Source organism: Esox lucius, chromosome 17, assembly GCF_011004845.1.
Source record: "Esox lucius isolate fEsoLuc1 chromosome 17, fEsoLuc1.pri, whole genome shotgun sequence".
Taxonomy (NCBI): domain Eukaryota; kingdom Metazoa; phylum Chordata; class Actinopteri; order Esociformes; family Esocidae; genus Esox; species Esox lucius.
In genome coordinates, this window is record NC_047585.1 from 34,095,230 (window position 1) to 34,115,698 (window position 20,469).

A 20,469-nucleotide genomic window follows, 5' to 3' on the forward strand; every position below is an offset into this window, starting at 1 on the left:
CTAAATATCTAACATGCTCACCAACAAAATCCAAAATAATACTAACAGGAACCCTGTTCTGTAAACAATCTTCACCATGAGTTGACCTGGCTACTGGCGGTGTACAGACTACATCAGCAATCAAACATTGTAACAGCCACTTTATCAGTGTTACCTGGTCCTGAATGGCATCAATCTGAAACATAACACTCAAAATAGCTAAAAAAATAAAAAAGCTATAGATATAGGTTTTATTTAACAGAACATCTGAAAATGTGTGTATTACAGATCAGGAAACACCAAATACATTGTGTTGATCACTTTCCCAAAAATGAACTTTATTGGTCGCAAATTGCACATTATGCTATGTGAATTCTAGTCATTGTAAAGCCCTAGTATGTGTGTGTGAGAAAAACTGTTTGCCCTCATTCTCTCGACCGGCTTGCTGGAAACCCACATGGTCTCCACGGCTGCCTGGTTGCCTGGATACGGGACCCTGGAGGCATCTCCACTGGCCAGGCCAGAGTTCCTCTTCTGTGTTCCAATGTGTTCTGCTCCCTCCCATCTGTTTACTGGCATAACGGACTTCCTGACACTTTCTCAAACAGCACCCTGCTCCCAATAGAGTTTATTTGTCTTAAGTTTGGGACTCTGGGTTTGGGTGATCAGTTTGACCCTTCTTCTTTGTTTAAGAAAAAAAAGATCAGATTTTTCTGTCCCACAATAGTCCCTCAGTTACATTACTACTGATATTTGGAAGATTCTATGATTTTATATCAGTGTCATAAATATACTGTAATAGCCCCCTGATATTTGCCTTGTCTTTCTAGAGCCCTAACTCTGGTTATTTATAGACCAGTAAAGGCTATGGAGGGTTGGTACACACCAAAAATGCAAGCTAAATGACAAATCTGTATTCACATAAGCAGAAACCCATGTGAATGCATGGTTCAAACGTGCTTAATCCATATAGTTATCAGGATTTGTGGATTTAAATACAGACTCAGGGGGTGGGCGAGCTTCATTGTGTTCCTTTCTCAATTCACTATAAATGCTATCAGGCCAGCCTGACCACATTCAGTGGTAATGCCATCTGAATGTGCTCTGTCTAAAAATACTCCCAAGCTATTCAAACTCACTGTCTCAGTATTCCACCTACTGAATGTAAAAACAAAACAACTGAGGGTGGAGCAGAGCAGATCAAAATGTAGTGTCAGCAAATAACCATGTGCTCTACTAAAATGTATCAACAGCAGATCATTATTTAGGCTGGAGGACAGTTGGCATAGCATTTTTGTTTAATGGTTTACAATATTGTCATGATCCCAATCTCACTACAACTTCAATATCCTCATAGCGGTGACGGCATCTGACTTCTAACCAAAGGATTGCTAGATCGAGCCTCAAGCTGGCAAGTGGAGAAAAAAATGTTTGTCCCGGAACTTATGTAAATTGTGTAAGCGAAGATTATGTTAGTGTCTGCAAAATACTTAAAATGTTAAATATGTTGTTTTAAATCTAATTACCCAACTTGGTTAAGGTTAGGCTTATGGTACATTTTGGAATATACCTGGAAACACTAACCCTCTATGAATAGTCTTTGTTTGGTGTAGAAAGACATTTCCAAAAAAGTTGGAATGCTGCATAAAATGCAAATAAAAACAGAATGCATTGATGTGCAAATCATTTATCCCAATATTCAATTGAAAAATTTACAAAGAAAACATCAAATGTTGAAACTGAGAAATCTCATTGTTTTGTTAAAATACATGCCCGTTTTGAATTTGATGCCAGCAACACGTTTTAAACAAGTTGGGACAGAGGCATCTTTACCACTGTGTTGCATCCCCTGTTCTTTTAACAATACTCTTTAAATGTTTAGGAACTGAGGACATCAATTGCTGTAGTTTCGAAAGTGAAAAGATTTCCCATTCTTGCTTGTTATAGGATTTCAGCTGCTCAACAGTTTGGGTCTCCTTTATCTGGTTTCTTCTGCGCCGCCTGAGGACCTGAAGATCATGGCCATCCAATATTGGTTTTCGGCCTTGTCCCTTGCATACAGAGATTTTGGCTGATTATCTGAATCTTTTCATGATTTTATGTAACGTAGATGATGAGATCCCCAAATTGCTGTAACAGAATTGTCTGGATGGTAGAAGTATGCTCCAAAAATTATAAATTGACATTCCACTGGGACTGAACTGTCTGTGTTGCTAAACAACTCTAAGAAGGCCTAATTAGCTTACCCAACAGGTTTATAGGGGACAATTTTATTTTACTGAAATCATCCTACGTAGTGCATACTTTAAATACTAGTTTTTTAGCATTAGACAACTTTTCCAGTCTTTCATTGCCTCTGTCCCAACTTTTTTTAAACGTATTGCTGGCATCAAATTCAACATGGGCATATATTTTTAGAAACAAAATGTCTTAGTTTCAACAGTTGATATGTTGTCTCTGTACTATTTTCTGTTGAATATTGGGTTTCAATGATTTGCATCATTGCTTTCTGTTTTTATTTACATTTTACACAGCGTCCCGACCTTTTTGGAAATAGGGTTGTATTAAAGTCAGACATCACTTTAGTTTGGAGATTCATTATTTCAATTAATTGTTCAGAAAAAAACCTCTTCTTGGTAGCTAATGTGATTTTCCAAAATGACTCAGATGTTCCAGAGCCAATAGCCCAGTCAATGAGACTCATTAATGATTGCAGTGTGGCTGCCTGTTCGCATGTCAAATTTCTAATTCTGGGACGTATTTTCGACCAGGGCGCATAGGTTAAGAACATGTAGTCTGTGCACCAAACAGCCATAACATTAAGACCACAGACAGGAGAAGTGAATAACACTGATAATCTCATTATCATGGCACCTGTAAGTGGCCTATATCAGGCAGCAAGGGAACATTCTGTACTCAAAGTTGATGTGTTAGAAGCAGGAAAAATGGGCAAGCCTAAGTATCTGATCGACTTTGACAAGGGCCAAATTGTGATGGCTAGACGACTGGGTCAGAACACCTCCAAAACTGCAGCCCTTGTGGGGTGTTGCCGGTCTGCAGTACCGATCAAAGGTGGGTCCTGCCATTCATGTGGATGTTACTTTGACACATACCACCTATCTGGGCATTGTTGCAGACCATGTGCACCCTTTCATGGCAACGGTATTCCCTGATGGCATTGGCCTCTTTCAGAAGGATAATGCGCCCTGCCACAAAGCAAAAATCGTTCAGGAATGGTTTGAGGAATACAACGAGTGGAAGGTAATTACTTGGCCTTCAAATTCCCCAAATCGGGCATCAGTGGGATGTGCTGGACAAACAGGTCCGATCCATGGAGGCCCCACCTCGCAACTTACAGGACTTAAAGGATCTGCTGCTAACATCTTGGTGTCAGATACCATAGCACACCTTCAGAGGTTTAGTGAAATCCATGCCTCGACAGGTCAGGGCTGTTTTGGTGGCAAAAGCGGGACCTACACAATATTAGGCAGGAGGTCATAATGTTTTGGCTGATCAGTGAAAATAAGCCACACTGATAAGGTCTGGTGGGTTTGGGCCCACATATTATCCCACAAACCTGAGGGTAATTTTAAAGCCACACTTATGGGAAATTACCACAGACATAACCAGCAGGAGTTAGTCTAACCATAACTGTAATAGCAGACACCTACTGTATTCAGTGACTTCAGTGTTTGATTTCCCTCTGGAACACTGTCTAATATGCACTAAGATGTATAACCAGAGAGGAGATGTTAATTACTGTAACACACCCCTTCTCGCCCTCCCTCAAACACATTAGCAGCCTGTCCTTCTCTGCTTTTCAGTGGTTGGGCTCCGCTGTTGTGTAACAACTTCTTGCCCTCTGTTTCGTCCCCATCCTCCCCTGCTGCCTGTTAAAACACCTGCACAAACCTGAGGTCTGCTTGACTATCTTTAAGGGAGAATAGATTTGGCTAGTGATGATAACCATGTTTCCAAGCTTTAGAGGAGCAAGTTTGTGAGGCTGCCAGAGGGCTAGAGTCTGCTTATCTATCTTTATGTGAAAATATCTTTAGCTAGTGATAATAACCATGTGTCAAAGTATGGAGGAGCTGGTTTGTGATATCTGCCAAAAGACTAGCATTGTTCTGCAAGTCAGACATGTATTTTAGTACCCTATTAATGAACTCTTAAGTTTAAAATATCTACAGCATGAAATTCACGATTAACCAAACATTAACGTCACAGTGTACCAAATAATTTGTTTACCATCAACAGAGTCCTTTCCATAACCTCCACAATGTCCCTTGTAAATTGATTTTTATCCTGTCCAGTCTAAAAAGTGGTGGTTACCCCTGTAGAACATAGCTTCACATTGATCACCTCTGGTGAGTAGTGTGGTAGCCTTAATTTGCCAGCTATCCCACTTGATCTGCAAAGAGAGAGACAGCCACATTGTATAATAAGACCCAACCCAGTCTGTGAGAGAGAGACAATGCCAGGGGCGTTCTCTTTGGGCTTGTCTTTCTCTTCAGTTATCCATGCGTGGCTGCATGGCTTGGCATATATGGCCTTACTCAGGCTAACCCTGGCATCGTTTGGCACAAAAACAGGGAATGAGGCTGTTTCCTGTGAATTCTTGCCGTGGTGAGCAATAATTACTGTGGTTTGACACACTCTGGTTGAATTCACAAATGCATCTCTTGGTTTCTGTCTTTCTCTTTATATTTACTTATCTCTCTTTGTGAAAAAGTTCTAATGAGGTCAATCCGCATCCACTGACCTGACAGGAGAGGTACATACATACAGATGCAGAGATAGATGTTGATTGGAGAAGAAGGTACAGGCAGACAGACAAACAAAATGACATATCTGAACTGATCTGATACTACTGTACTCAGGATAACACCATCCCTTGAAACTGAGGTCAGTTTGCTGCTCACAGTACATCTTTCTTTAACTGGTGTTGTCCCCATACCAGATTTGAACCAGTAAATCCTCTATTTTCGAGCTTACATTATTAATTGTAACACTCAGAAAGTTTCCTTCTTTTTTACAACAACATTTTGGAAAAGCTGACACCAGCGTAAGGAACAGCACGGTAGGCAAGGAAAAACTGGTCGCTGGCATGAAAGAGAAACATTCTACAAACGGAGAGACACATCCCCATTCTTGAACAACTGCCGCCCCGTCACACATCTGGGCTGTGCAATCCAGCGGCTTCACATCTGTCATCCCACTTCTGAGACCACTGTGGTGAACAACAGTTGGGCAGGGCAAACGCCCTACACATCATTGCCACAGGATTATTATTATAGCAACTGGCTAATTGTGATGATTTCTACAAGAATATTACTATAGCCTTAGCTACCTGTTTGTGTGCTTTTACAACGCACATTTTGAGCAGAAATGTAGAAGTGAAAACGAGTCACATGCGGTCAGTTGTTCCAACGTGAAACCATACGATCACATTTATCACACAATCGTACTGTACGGTGCCTTTCATGGTTCTCACACACAACCAAATAAACACATTTGAAAAATTAAGAATCTTAGCTACGCTGTGTTAAATGCCTCTTGAATAAATCTGCGAGCATGGAACATATACAGCCAGGGCACAATGTTACGGTCGAGCCCGGACAGCTATTCGGTTTAACTGAGAGCCTTTGCACATGTCGCAAACATGTTGTGTTCCAGCTGTTGTTTTGGGAGCCCAAGGAGAAATGGCGAGCGGATGTATTGATAAACTAACATTCTGGAATCCTCCAGCTTTATCCACTTTGGCAGCAATTTTTTACACTGCTCAAAAGAATTTACAGAACATGTAATTATCACAGTATAATACCAAGTCAATTAAACTTAAAGGATATCAATCTGTCCAGTTAGGAAGCATGAGCACATTTGTATCAATGTCACCTGTTTTGGTGCAAATGAAAAGGACAGCATGTGCACTGGAGAGACAACAGCAAGACAACCCCCAAAAAGGGAATGGTTTTGCAGATGGTGCCCACAATTGCTCTCTCCTTATCCTTCCTGACTGATTATTTTCTAGTCTTGCATTTTGCTAGTGTCCTTACTGGTACCAATCACTACTGGTAGGAGGCAGTACCTGCAGCACATTCAGGTTGCACAGGTAGTCCAGCACCTCCAGGATGGCACATCAATACATGCTGTCGCAAGAAGGTTTGATGTCTACCAGTGCGGTCTCATGAGCATGGAGGAGATATCAGGAGACCGACCATTACACGAGGAGAGCTGGAGAGGGCCATAGAAGGGCGTCAAACCAGCAGCAGGACCAGTATCTCCTCCTTTGTGCGAGGAGGAACAGGAGGAGCACTGCCAGAGCTTTACTAAATGACCTCCAGCGGGCTACTGTTGTGCATGTTTCTGACCAAACTGTCAGAAACAGGCTCCATGAGGGTCCAATGTCCTCTAGTGGGACCTGTGCTTACAACCCAGCATTCGCCAAAGAACACCAGAATTGGCAGGTCCGCCATTGGCGCCCAGTTCACTTCACAGATGAAAGCAGGTTCACACTAAGCATGTGACAGACTGCAGACGTTGTGGTGAACGTTATGCTGCCTGCAACATCATCCAGCATGACCGGTTTGGCGGTAGGTCGGTGATGGTCTAGAGAGGCATATCCTTGGAGGGTCGCACAGACCTCCACATGCTAGCCAACGGTACCCTTACTGCTGTTAGGTACCAGGATGAAATCCTCAGAACCATCATCAGACCTTACACTGGTGGAGTGGGCCCTGGGTTCCTCCTGGTGCAGGACAATACCCGGCCTCATGTGGCCAGAATTTGTAGACAGCTTGTGGATGACGAAGGCATTGATGCCATTGACTGGCCCTCACATTCCCCAGACCTGAATCCAGTTGAGAACCTCTGGGACATTATATATCGGTGCATCCAATGCCGCTAAGTAGCGCCAGACTGTGTAGGAGCTCACTGATGCCCTGATCCAGGTCTGGGAGGAGATCCCCAAGGACACCATCCATGGTCTCATCAGCTACATGCCCAGACGTTGACCGGACAGCATACAGACATGTGGGGCCCATACACACTACAGAGTCACATTATGAGTTGTCGTGATGAAATTAATGCAAGTTGGAACAGTCTGTGATTTCCATTGTTTACTTTGGTTTTTGGTGTGAGTTGGAATCCAGCCCTAAATCAGTTAATGATTTTGGTTTTCATTGACCGTTGTTATGTCATTTTGTTCTCAACAAATTACAGAATGTACAGTAAATATTTTGAACTCTATTATAAATTTCATTCATTAAGACCCAATGAGTGATTTAGTAAGTGTTCTCCTAATATTTCTGAGCAGTGTAGATTCAAGCAGACTACAACAATGGACAGAGGTGTTGAAAAAACATTAGGTGTATGTCGCCACTGCTTGAAATTGATCTGAAAAAATTGGACCGAAAAAGGTTAATTCTCAAAAGGCTTTTGAACTCGCTGCACACTGGTGACGCCTGAAGGCCAGGAATAAATATGTTTAACGTTTCAGCAGGTTCTAAATGATCCCCATTAAGTCTCATTACAAATGTCCTTCTCCAACATATTTCAGCAACAGGTAGTACCCCCACACTACATGATCATAAAATCATGTTTGTGCCATGTTTAAATATCACGCCTAATTTTAAATTCTGCTCCCATAAGGCATTGTATATTCTTCCTGGATTAGTGTAAAATATACTGATCTTCAATCGACAATACATTGTTGCTCTGTACCGTAGCGTATGTTAGAGCATCATTACATTATGATAGTTTTACAGAATTTAAAGGACATTAATGTAAAAAGTAAATACAATATTTATATTTCACACAATTAACGAGAAAAGGTCGCTACACGGTGCAGCACTTTAGCCACACCACTGACCTGGAAGGTGCAACTCAGAATGTTTTTTATTGTTGTTTTTTTATCATAATTTTGTTCACCAGGTAACTAACATATCACTTTTACATCAAATAGGTGCTGTTAATGGTGATAGTAAAACTGTCTTGATGAATTAATTGAGAACTAGACAGCTAGCATTATTTTAGTAAGTAGTGGAGTACTCTTAATATCTCACCCGGCACAGCCAGAAGAGGACTGGTCATCCCTCTGAGCCTGGGTCCTCTCTAGGTTTCTTCCTAAAATTCGACCTTCTTAGGGAGTTTTTCCTAGCCACTGAAATTCAACACTACTGTTGTTTGCTCCTTGGGGTTTAAGGCCGGGTGTCTCTGTAAAGCACTTTGTGACAACTGCTGTTGTAAAAAGCGCTTTATAAATAAATTTTGATTGATTGATTGAGTATTATATGTTTTATCCAGTAAATTGCATGCACACAAGTTGCCAGGGGAGAAAGGCAGCTGGACATTACAGCAAAATTAGACAAAAATAATAATTAACTTCACCTGGTCTCCATTATATTTTTGGGGTTTCTATTTGATGTTTGTTAGTTGGGTAACTAAGTTTTTCTAATGTTGCAATGTTTTATTTCTAGGTTGGTCATGCATACTCCAGGAAAGCCAATAGGTCTGCAGGCTTTTGTCCCAGTCTCCTTCTACCAGATTTTAGAAATGACCTGGATCAAAAGCCTGAACATCCAGTATCTCTTCAGACTGAGGATTGACAATGTGTTTTTTATAAGGTTCCTAAACAGATATTCTTTGTGGGGGTTTAGTGCCTCTCCTTTGTGGGATTTAACTGCCTTGCACAACGACAGGATATGGTAGGTTAAATAAAATCAGAATGCAGCCTAGCACAGCCAATGTCACATGTGCACTTACTGCACATTGTTCATTATGAAAAAACTCTACAGGAGTTGGCAAGACAGTCAAAACATATCTAGGAATAAGCCTTCATATAGGTCAAAGCATGCCCTTCTCCTAGAATGATGAAAGCAAACGAGTGTGAAGGCACATCTAATTTGAAAACAGGATATATGAAGATACTCTGGGAAGGTGTAAATAAATAAATAAATAAAGGTAAAACCTCTCTTTGTTTAACATGCTGATGTAAACATCTTTACAGTGGTTGATATTATAATTCAAGCTTTCAAATTCAACAAACGCCACCTTTCTGCCATGGTATCTGCATAGCTGACTGCCGCCAGATATCCCCAAACTATTTATTCTACATTTTAAGTGTCAGTTAGAGGCTGGTCGTGTTGGCCTGCATCTTGGCTCTATAAATCGTTTTTTCATTTACTCTAACCCTGAGTATTGTAGCGAAGGCATTCATTTTGATATTTTAAAACATGAATAACATGTAGTCATTATCAGTTGTCATGTTCTCCTCTATGCTGTCTGACACAGTTTATGGTCACAGAATGTGTCCTGTAACCCCTGAACCGGAGGAAGAGTATCCTGCTTCCAGCACAACAAACAAACAAATTAAATGTAGTAAGTCACTGTACAAAACAGTCACGGTACTTGCATCTGTAAAAAGATTTAATCAAAAACAATTCATTGGCGAATTGCCACTGTTTAGGTCACTGTAATGCCTTGGTGTATGGAGAAAAAAAAAACACAGGGTTTTGCAAAGACTACTCCTAGATTTCAAAAAGCTCAATGGAGATTGTGTGTGTGATATTTCAGTGTTTTTTTTCAGATATTCCAGATATTTCTGAACATGTTTTTGCTTTGTGTCATTATGGGGTATTTTGTGCAGAATGAATGGCCAAAAATATGCATTTAATTCATTATGAAAGAGTTCTATAACACAAGAAAATGTCATGAAAGTGAAAGGGTCTGAGCAGCTTCCAAAGGCACTGTACAATTAAATTACATTTTTACTATGAAGCCCTCCCCAATGTCACAGTAGAACTTTCACATTTCAAACCATACTATTACATAGCATTCATAGCTACAGTTGTGGTCTGTAAAAAATAACAGACTAGCGTATCTCTACTTAATAACACTGAGCAACTGTACTGCCATAGCCTTGTCTACAACCCCAGCAGTCAACCAGGCAATGTAATGTTCTGTTGGAAGATGGGGTGATATTTCCAAAATGTGAATAATTTGGTAAAAATAGATCTACAACATGGATTTGTTTAGTTGCCACGGTTTATATATATATATATATATATATATATATATATATATATATACATACATACATACACACACACATACATACAGTGGGGAGAACAATTATTTGATAACCTGCAAAATTGGTAGGGTTTCCTACTTACAAAGCATGTAGAGGTCTGTAATTTTTATCATAGGTAAACTTCAACTGTGAGAGACGGAATCTAAAACAAAAATCCAGAAAATCACATTGTATGATTTTTATATAATGTATTTGCATTTTATTGAATGACGTAAATATCTGATTACCTACCAACCAGTAAAAATTCCGGCTCTCACAGACCTGTTAGTTTTTCTTTAAGAAGCCCTCCTGTTCTCCACTCATTACCTGTATTAACTGCACCTGTTTGAACTTGTTACCTGTATAAAAGACACTTGTCCACACACTCAAACAGACTCTAACCTCTCCACAATGGCCAAGACCAGAGAGCTGTGTAAGGACATCAGGGATACAATTGTAGACCTGCACAAGGCTGGGATGGGCTACAGGACAATAGGCAAGCAGCTTGGTGAAAAGGCAACAACTGTTGGCGGAATTATTAGAAAATGAAAGAAGTTCAAGATGATGGTCAATCTCCCTCGGTCTGGGGCTCCATGCAAGATCTCACCTCGTGGGGCATCAATTGTCATTAGGAAGGTGAGGGATCAGCCCAGAACTACACGGCAGGACCTGGTCAATGACCTGAAGAGAGCTGGGACCACAGTCTCAAAGAAAACCATTAGTAACACACTACACCGTCATGGATTAAAATCCTGCAGCGCACGCAAGGTACCCCTGCTCAAGCCAACGCATGTCCAGGCCCGTCTGAAGTTTGCCAATGACCAGGTCCTGCCGTGTAGTTCTGGGCTGATCCCTCACCTTCCTCATGATCATTGATGCCCCACAAGGTTAGATCTTGCATGAAGCCCCAGACCGAGGGAGATTGACCGTCATCTTGAACTTCCCTCTTATGCGGTCCGGCCAAAATCAAATATGCAATGTGTTCTTCAACTGAAGAAATCCAAGAAGTGATCATCCATTTTTTCAAAAGTATCTGTTATCTGATTAAAATATTTTCTCTTATGTAACGGATTACAGTAAAAAAAAAAAAATCAGTTCCTCCCCAACTCTGGGTTTTGGTTACAGGCTCACAATGGCCAGAAAGCCTATTCTTGTTCTGAGAAACGAAGGCTATTCCATGTGAGAAACTTGTACAGCGTTTGTGTACTACTCCCTTCACAGAACAGGCTGATTAAATTGGCTGATAAGGATGAAGTTACCGGATGTAATTATCTTCTCAGCTAGTCAGCCCTAGCATTGTGGCTAGTTTTGTGAGGTTGGCCCATTGGAGAGAACTAGGCATTACAGACCAATGGCTTATTTAGGGAAAGTACATAAAAAAATTTTTTATTTAATTTGCTAAGAAATAGGGAATTATTGGAAAGTTATTCTCTGAAGTCAGGAACTCAAGAACAAGAAACCAGCCAAGCCTAGTTCAGTTGGCCCGCAATAGCAAGTGTTGTCATCTCGAGATTCAAACCCGGAGCGCCCAGGTGGTGTTAACCACTACAACACAGAGCAGTACATTTCTGGGTTGTCAGTATAACCTCTTGTCTCTATCCTGAACAAATACTATTTTGCCACTGGCCGTTTTAATAGCGTATTAGCCAGTAATAAGCTTTACCAGTAACTACTAACTTACTGGAATAGTCATAAGAATTGAGAAATTGCTAGCGAGTCTGCCAAAACTATTTCATGGCATAAGAACTTATTTTTTTCTTTCATGGCAAAACAATATACTTTTTTCGTTCATTCCTGAATGGCATTTATACAATAACTATCAATAAAGGCAACCATAACTACATTTTTAATCAAGTTAAAAGATGAGAGAATCATGGAATCTACCAGAAATATTTAATAAATGTCGTTGCTCTCAATAGACTCGAACTCAGCAGTCGCTAGACTCCATTGAGGATTGTGTTAAACTGACTAACGTTTCCTATCCAGTTTACCTCCACTATAGCATCTATGAACTGTGTGGCATTTGCCACTGGCCGTTTTAACACCTTATTAGCTAGTAATAGGCTTACTAGTATCTACTAACTTCCTAGGAATAATCATAAGAATTGAGCAATTTTTGCGAGACTGAAGATGGACTTTTCCATGCCAGAAACAGTCGCAATATAACCGTATACAATTTCAGTTAAGGCTTACTATAACGTAACTAACGTATTTTGTAGCCAGCAAAAGTGTTTGTCTATCCTGACCCAAAATGCATGCACGGATGTGTACTTCAAAAATCCACCAGAAACAGTCGCAATATAACCATAAACTATTTTATTTCAGGCTTACAATAATGCAAATACTGACGGTTTTAGCCAGCAAAGTTTTCATCTATACGGAATAATTCATAACGTACTTTGCTTCGCCTGTCAGGAGATACAAACTCAGGACCTATAATTCACAAGTCCGCTTCTCTAACCACATTGCTATTTAACGATGGGTAGTCAGTCAGTCACTCACTCACTCAGTAAGAGACATTCGCTCTTCTTAGCCAGCTCCGCTTATGCGGAATGTAGGCTGTGTAAGCTTGTCTGCTCAAATACAATAAACCATGGTTTTTATTTCTGACTTTCACTTATCCTGAAAGATAACTGTTTAACCAGTCTGTGGCACTTTGTTGTTTGGTGGCTATGAGAACAAAATTTTTTGCATGCGTCAACTTGACTTTCCATGCAAAAGTAAATTTTCATTGAACATAAATGGAAAGGGTAAGTACACTTCCTTTCACAACTGTAGTGTACATATCACCAAGTACCATCCCCTTACCTATACATGAACATGCAGACTGACTGACATTATCCTCTAGAAAACCATCCTGTCAGTTTCCATACACACAGAGATGTTTGTCGCGGTCCCTACAAATCGGTCACAAAATGTCAACAGCTGCCAAGCACTACATTTGCAGAAACGTTTTCTGGAATTTTCAACCAAGAAATGTGCAGTTTCATGCAGTAAATTGTGCAGTTATTGAAATGCGTGGTAGTACTTTACCATGTGCTTTTGCTCATTTACATGTGATTATTAATATAAAGGAAAATGGGCTAAATTGTTAAGACTTTTGTATTCCTGAATTACTGATAGCTGGTTTTGGATTATGACACACCAGATGAGACCAATTTCATTGAAAGTGACTGGCTTGTAAATGAGTGGTGGAACCACATATCCCACATAAAACATCCTGCATGGTAACATGGTTAATACTGTCATCATCTGTCATGACCACATAGTTACAGGTTTAAAACCTCTCCTGCAAGGTAATCTTATACTGGGGGGTCAAATTCTCCCAAGAAAGTAGCTTGTTCCCAGATCTGTCTTTCCTACTCAATGTAAGAGCTGTCACACTGACTGTAGGAGCCGGCAAAACACCACAAACAGATCTTAGACCAGGCTACCAACAAACAACACGTACAGAAATCTGCAGATCAATAAAAGAGTGCACTAAAGGACTGATGGCTGACTCCACAACCGAAGGCTAACTGCTGTCTAGTCAGCTACCTACTCAGCAATATTGGACCCTGATACCAGCATACAGCCCCAATAGCCGCTCTAACTCCCAACTGAACTGATCCCAGCCAGCCTAGCAATGAGGTAAAGCTGTCAGCTTAAAAGCTTTTCCTGAAACTGAGACGTCCTCTCAACTGTGATGGCTCGATCACCGTTGACACTTACTGTCGTACACAAGAATGATCTGCACACACACACACACTCAATAAGTCAACCAAGATCTCTGATTGCTCAAGATTCAACATAGTCATACCCAGCACCACACAAGGTGATTAGAGGGTTTCAGTAGTGTTTGCAGCAAGCTCAGTTCAAAATGTTACATTATGTAAATCCAAGTGGGATAATGAATGTGTCAGGTGTCTGCTTAACCCTTAAATCAAAGGCAAAGAACATGTATTGCCTAGTAGGTAAGGAAGATACATTATGTGTGTGTTTGGAAGTGGGGCGGTGCTTGCTGGTTATAAACAGAAAGGAATTCCACCGTTGCATCTTTTAGACAATTATGTTGTGTGCCTCGGCACACTTAACCCCTGGTAAGGTATTGCAGTTTGTGGGTCACGGTACAGCACATTTTCGCTAAAGCCCAGAAATATGGCTTATATACGTGGTTGTACACACCCATTGCTCTTGTCCACTCTTCAGGTTGACCCATTGCGCTGTTGCTAAGGGCTGCTTGAATGCATTGGCGATATAACGTTTTATTTTTGTTTCCATTGTTCCAGGCATATTGATAGGCTACGCAGGAAATATTGGCAAGAACGTGTCTGCATGCTTTAGGTGTTAGCAGCTTTAGCCTCAAGCACAGACACCATAGCATACAGCAAAGAGTAAAGAGTAAAGGAGAGTAAAGGCTTCTATAGCGCTCCTGTGCGGCTACGTTGGAAAAGAGAAGGGCTATAGCTATGCCTAGATTTGATGTTTAATCATTGCAGTGTTTCCGTGGCATTAATGTAAATAAGACATTGTATTGTTTCAACATGGGGCAGCCATTAAGTTTGAACGACAGCATTAAACATTTACAGCTAGCTACACACTATATTCGACTCTTTTGGTTCTTTAGATGCATTATGGGTGATAGGTGTTGGTTGACTTTAAAAGCTCAGAGGGCGATAGGTGTGTGATGTCTGAGTCAGTAAGACTGTTGGAGATACAAAAGTGTATGAAATCAATTTTGCTAAAAAAAATATCTCTAGGAGTCAGGATTCATTCCTGTCTGTTGGTTATGATACATTCACTGTTAATGTTCCTCCTTCCTAGTTATCACCCTCTCTTATTGCTTGTGGTGGTTTTATTTTCTATAGTAACAGGCACCCTAAAGTGCTGCAATATGTAGGGAATAGGGTGCCATTTTGAACACACATATTTAGCAGCTGCAGAAAGACAGTAAAACCCTTTTATGGTTCCATAATTTATGCTGACAACATACATTATTTATAGTGTTTCTGGGATAGAGACATCCTTAGCCATACCCTATGTAGTTTCAGCACAAACACATTTCCTGTTTGTGCCTACATTTTCTATATGAATGAAGTTACATTAACCTATTCCGACAGGACAGGTGCATTTGTGTCTGATTATGATGCTTTATACATAAAAGACAGAGTAACTTTCTAAAAAGTCAAACTATTAGTGATACACCTTTCATACTAAACCTAAAACTGAAAAATTTGACCATGCCATGAGTGATTTACAAACTTTGTTTCTACATCTAAAATGTATGCATCAATTTTAGTTTTTTATCAACCGACCATTTTTGTTAATTTGGCCTTACCGTAATGTTTGAGGGGGCATTTTCACAAGCTAAGTTCTTATGGACTGTGATTCGAGGAATCGTATGACACTCTCTGTGAGCGGGTTAATTACGCTCACAGTGGTGAACCAATCACACATTTTCCAAGAGGTGATGCAAATCCATTTAGGTTGTTTATATTCTTTGACAAGGGAACCTGAAAATCATTGTCCTACTCCTAATATACACGGTTACAGTGTTAGGAGCAGTGGTAGTGTTAGCACTAAGGACAACACTCAAATGTAACAAAATATTCCACATTCTTCCAAGTTTATAGTTAACACAAAACTAATAATAAAAATGAATACTGCAAGTCTACTTCAAGTCCAGAACTACCAGCATCAGTTACTAAATAACAGTGGCCAGTTGATAGCTAGAAACGTTGCTAAGCTGCTGAACAAGCCAAGGCTGTAAAATATTAGCTGTATGGATAGACCATGCACTGGCCCAAATCAATGCTACTGATGCTCGTATAGCTAGTTAATTGAAGTTAATAATCAACAATTAACTGTAGATTAGCATAATTACAACCCAGAACTACCACACGTTACCCAACTAACGGCAGTTAGAAGCTAAAAGATCTAAGCAAACACAATGAAGATGATTTTCCATGGCTTGGCACAACGCATCATGCTTGTTTTCAAAAAGAGTTGCGCGAAACAAAAGATAACGCTCAATGCCAAACTTTTGGAAACAGCCCCCACTGCATTAATGAATGTTAACTATAACTGTCGTGAACCTCACCTGTCAAAATTCCTGCTTAAAGCACTATCTATTAATACTGTATAACCTATACACTGATTTGAATCTTACAATTATTTGTCTGTATAAAAAGTGTATATTAGAACACTGCCTTTAATTTTTATTGAAATTATCAAATCCTGTTAAACAGAAATATGTGCTCATGCGAAATGCTGGGAAAAACTTTTTTATAGCGATGATCAAATATAAACCCTCTAATTATAAGTGGAGTTCATAAAGATGATACCCATGCCTTTGTTGAGCAGAGAAGTGTTTTTGCCAAAGCCTATTGAGTTTCGATGTAATTAGGTTTTCTGTAAGCCTATGTAATGTTCCGCAACTAAAGATTAACCAATATATAGCTACTTAAGTTGCGGTCGAAGCTAGTGAGTAACACACCAGCTGGTGGTGTAATGATGACCTTGGCTCTGAGGGCTAAGAGTAATGTATCACATTCTCCAAATGAATAAAAATGGGCCTTGGCTTGAGAGTCTCTTAGAATAAGCCATGTGCATCGCTGCTGTTCTCTTTCTCTCCTTTCTCTCGCTCGCTCACACACACACACACACACACACACACACAAACACACACAAACATCGTCTCTCTCACTTGTTAAGACAATTACAATACATTTCCCCACTTATTGTGTAGCACGTTAATGCTGCAAATTTTGCTGCGCATTTTTACCAATCTGGGCAAAAGTGTAGCGTCTATGGTGCACCAGACCAACTTGACAATATAGGTTGCATTGTACAGTTTCTTTACTGGTATTATGTTTAATATGATATCATCTGTTAAAAATATATGGCTTCTTGGGCCTTTTGATAATGGAAACAGACCACAACACCCCAATAAGCATCATAACATGATTGTGTTCAAGGTAAAGTAAAAAACATTTTGATTCTAACACTGCTTACTCCCGAATATCAAGTTATACAAGTCTACTCTACGCAGTTCCCTCCACCTGAATTTAGGCTACTACCTAAAACATGATAGAGGTGAATATAACCGTTCAAATTCAAGCAAATACAAACCTTTCACTTGAGTCTCGTATTCCCCGATAATCTCCTTGTCCTTCTTGACTCTGGTATGAGATGACATGATTCTTTAGGAATGGATTAGGAAAGAAAAGAAACCTCGCCTTGCGACAACACCAAGTAAAATACAACCAACAAATCTCCTCGGCAGAGAAACAGTCAAGGGGGTGTGCTACATGCGTTTATGTCAACTTCATAGCCCCGACTCCCCAATTGCACTTGAGGATGAACCGCGATCAATGCGACGTTTAGGTGACTAAAAGTGCAAAACAAATCCGGACAACTCCCTTCGGTCGTCAATAAAACATTGTCCAATATCTGTCAAAAGAATCCGCATTTAGGCTAATGCATGTTCGGAAGATTGCATATTTCAATAGGCCCATATCCACAGCCTTGCAGCAGGGTGTATGCGCCAGGATTGTGCCGTGCGACTTTCCATGCGCCTTTCCAGATAACCCTTTTTTCTGCGAGCACTCAGTCTGCTGCAGCACGCCAGAGCAGAGTTGGATGCGAAAGTAATCTCAGACTCCTCCCACACACATCTCGCTCTCTCTTTCCCTCCAGTAGCCCCCCCCCCCCCCCCCCCCCCCCACCACCACCACCAATCTCACTCTCACACACACCCTCACACGCATGTATAGGTTCATTCCTGTGATACACAGTGGTTATGCACGTGAATATGACAAAGCTATTTAGGAATGGTGCTGATGCATGGTGACACAGTCCTAAATGATGAGATCGAAAGAGACATTATTGTTAGCACAAATATGCAGTTGACCTGGAAATGATGGCACAATAGATACGGGCAGCGTTATTAGACCTCAATTCGGCCCTCCTATTATTTCCAATTATTTTCTAAAGACATGTGCCATCTGATGAAGTGTTAATACCCTGGACAAATGTGTTGGATACTTTTGCGGTTCATGGTTGTGTCAGATAATCTTTTGGCCAATTCGTGCCATTTTTTTATTATCTTATTCATAATAAGTATAGCTTTATTTGCTTATGTAGAGTTCTACAGTTCTGTAATGTGGATGTCACCATATTGATTTTCTTGAATTAAATGTGAATAATTATGAGTGAAACAGGGTGTCATTTATCCTTAAAGTAAGACAAATCCTTACAGTTGGATATATACTTTTTGTCCCCTTTAATGGTGGAACCATTTAGAGAAAGTTATTTCTAAAAGGTTCACCTGATATCGATGTAAATTACCCTGAGTAATTCTGCTCTTCAACCTTCAAATTCAGTGATGGAATAGAGTCTAAAATGTTTTTGAACATCACTGTAACATCCCAAACATTTACATGGCTGATGTTTTTTAACAACCATTGTGACAGTTATAGACATAGAATGAATGCTACGTTATGACATGGCTCTCTGAATGGTGAATGATATAAGGTTTTCATGTATTTCGGACGGACAATATTAGTCAGCAAGGCAAGCATCCATTTTTTTGTGACAGTCATTTTGGCCTTATGACTCACATATCTAAACAGCCTTCTTTGCAAAGATGTAGATTAGACCTACCAGTAAGTCTCCAAAGGAAGAACTTAGAACTGTCCCGATTTTGACATGAGGTGTTCTGTTTTTCATCACTGCTCATTCTCTAAAGCTTGTGCACTTAATCAAATCAGATTGAATGTCTATACATGTTTTACAGATGTACATTATGTTACGGCATGTGATATGATATCTAGCTGTGAGTGTGAAGGGTATTCTGTTTAAATCATCCAAAATAAATGGTTATGCACTGAGGGGCAAAATACAGGCATGAAATCATATATAATGAGAGGATCAAAATCAGTATAGTACACATTTTTAGAATAATACATCAGCACTGCCACTATACAGTATATGAAAGTATAAATGGGGCTTATTATTCCACAGATGTATTTCTTGGAAACAGATATTGCCTCGTGACAACCATAAACTGGACCTAGATGCATCAGAATGTTTTAAATGCCATTCCGATTAATTTTCTCTTTGGGACCCCTCAACACAAACTTGACTTGATTCTCAGCTCCAAGGCCTGAAATCCAGCGATAACTGATTTTGAGGCCCAACAAGTCTTTACCGTCCATTTCTCATTCACTGGGTACATTCAGAATGGCACCACTTCTTCTGTGCGCTACTTTTGAACAGGAGAGAATCAACCTGAGCCTTGGGAGCTGTGCTGGTCAGTCTCCAGTTACAACGTGAAGGCTATACCATGAATTAAATCAACAATAATATGTTCTCACACTGCCAGCAGTTAAAATATATATATATATATATTGATTGCAGTGCACAATTCAGTAGTCAGAGACTGAGTGAGGTAGTGAAGAAAATGTGTTACATTTACCCAATTCTATTTTCAGTTATACCACTTGAATTCACATAACCTATTGTCCTGAATTCATAACCTATTGTCCTGAATTCATAACCTATTATCCTGAATTCATAACCTATTGTCCTGCTTATAATCATGCTGGAAATAACATCCATTGCGTGATACCTTACACCACATATCTCCTAAAGATGATGTTAATACAGAGATGAATTTCCCTCTGCGATAAACAGAGACCTTTGTTTCCTGTTTTCATGTTTAAAAGGCCCAGGGGATCATTAGGGGTCCCATGCGTTATGAACATTTCAGAATTGGGGTAATTCTTGCTCTACATGCTTTGTAAGTAGGAAAACCGGCAAAATCGTCAGTGTATCAAATACTGGTTCTCCCCACAAGGAGTTTAAATAATTTTTTTCAGGTACAGCTAGGACTCGGGTAAAATGACCTTTGACACCTGCAATAAGCCATTACTGGAGGAGAGGCCTCCATGCTTTTAGTGATGGACCCTGAGCTAACCCCTGTGATGGTAACAATGATAGATTAGCTAAAACACCCTTCATTGCTAGATAATGAATACAGATCACGTTAGGTTGAAAAATGATGAACACTGTTAATGTTTCACATCAGGCCAACTGGAATGTGTCTCCTCTCTTTTAAAAATGGAATGGAATCTGTTGCATGTTTCACAACCTTATTGCATTGATTTAATTCTCACCCAGGCGCAGTTGATGAAAATTGTAGTATTAAACATTTTAATCAAGATTTTACATGTGATGTACAATTGGATTCTGTTCATGAAGCATTGATGCTGAAATGTTTCTTAACCATAAAGTGGTTTTTGCATCATACACAGTTAGCTTAGTTATTGTGCTCACAGTTGGAATACTGTGTGCACATTTTAGCACCATGCATACAAAAAACACTGAGGGGCAATGGTTCATTTCAGACGGGCAAATTTTCTGCTCTTCTGAGTCCACCA

General features: G+C 40.0%; 1 protein-coding gene across 4 annotated transcripts in view; it reads right to left on the reverse strand.

The window, feature by feature from the left end:
* LOC105026472 (SLIT-ROBO Rho GTPase-activating protein 3) overlaps positions 1 to 17,658 on the reverse strand; it is a 54,965-nt gene extending 37,307 nt beyond the window's left edge. For all 4 annotated transcript variants that reach the window (XM_029114095.2, XM_034287330.1, XM_034287331.1 and 1 more), the window contains exon 1: positions 17,159 to 17,658. In XM_029114095.2, the coding sequence (XP_028969928.1) occupies positions 17,159 to 17,225 (67 nt within the window). In that variant the 5' untranslated portion in view covers positions 17,226 to 17,658. The remainder of the gene's footprint in view (positions 1 to 17,158) is intronic.
* Positions 17,659 to 20,469: the final 2,811 nt, after the last annotated feature.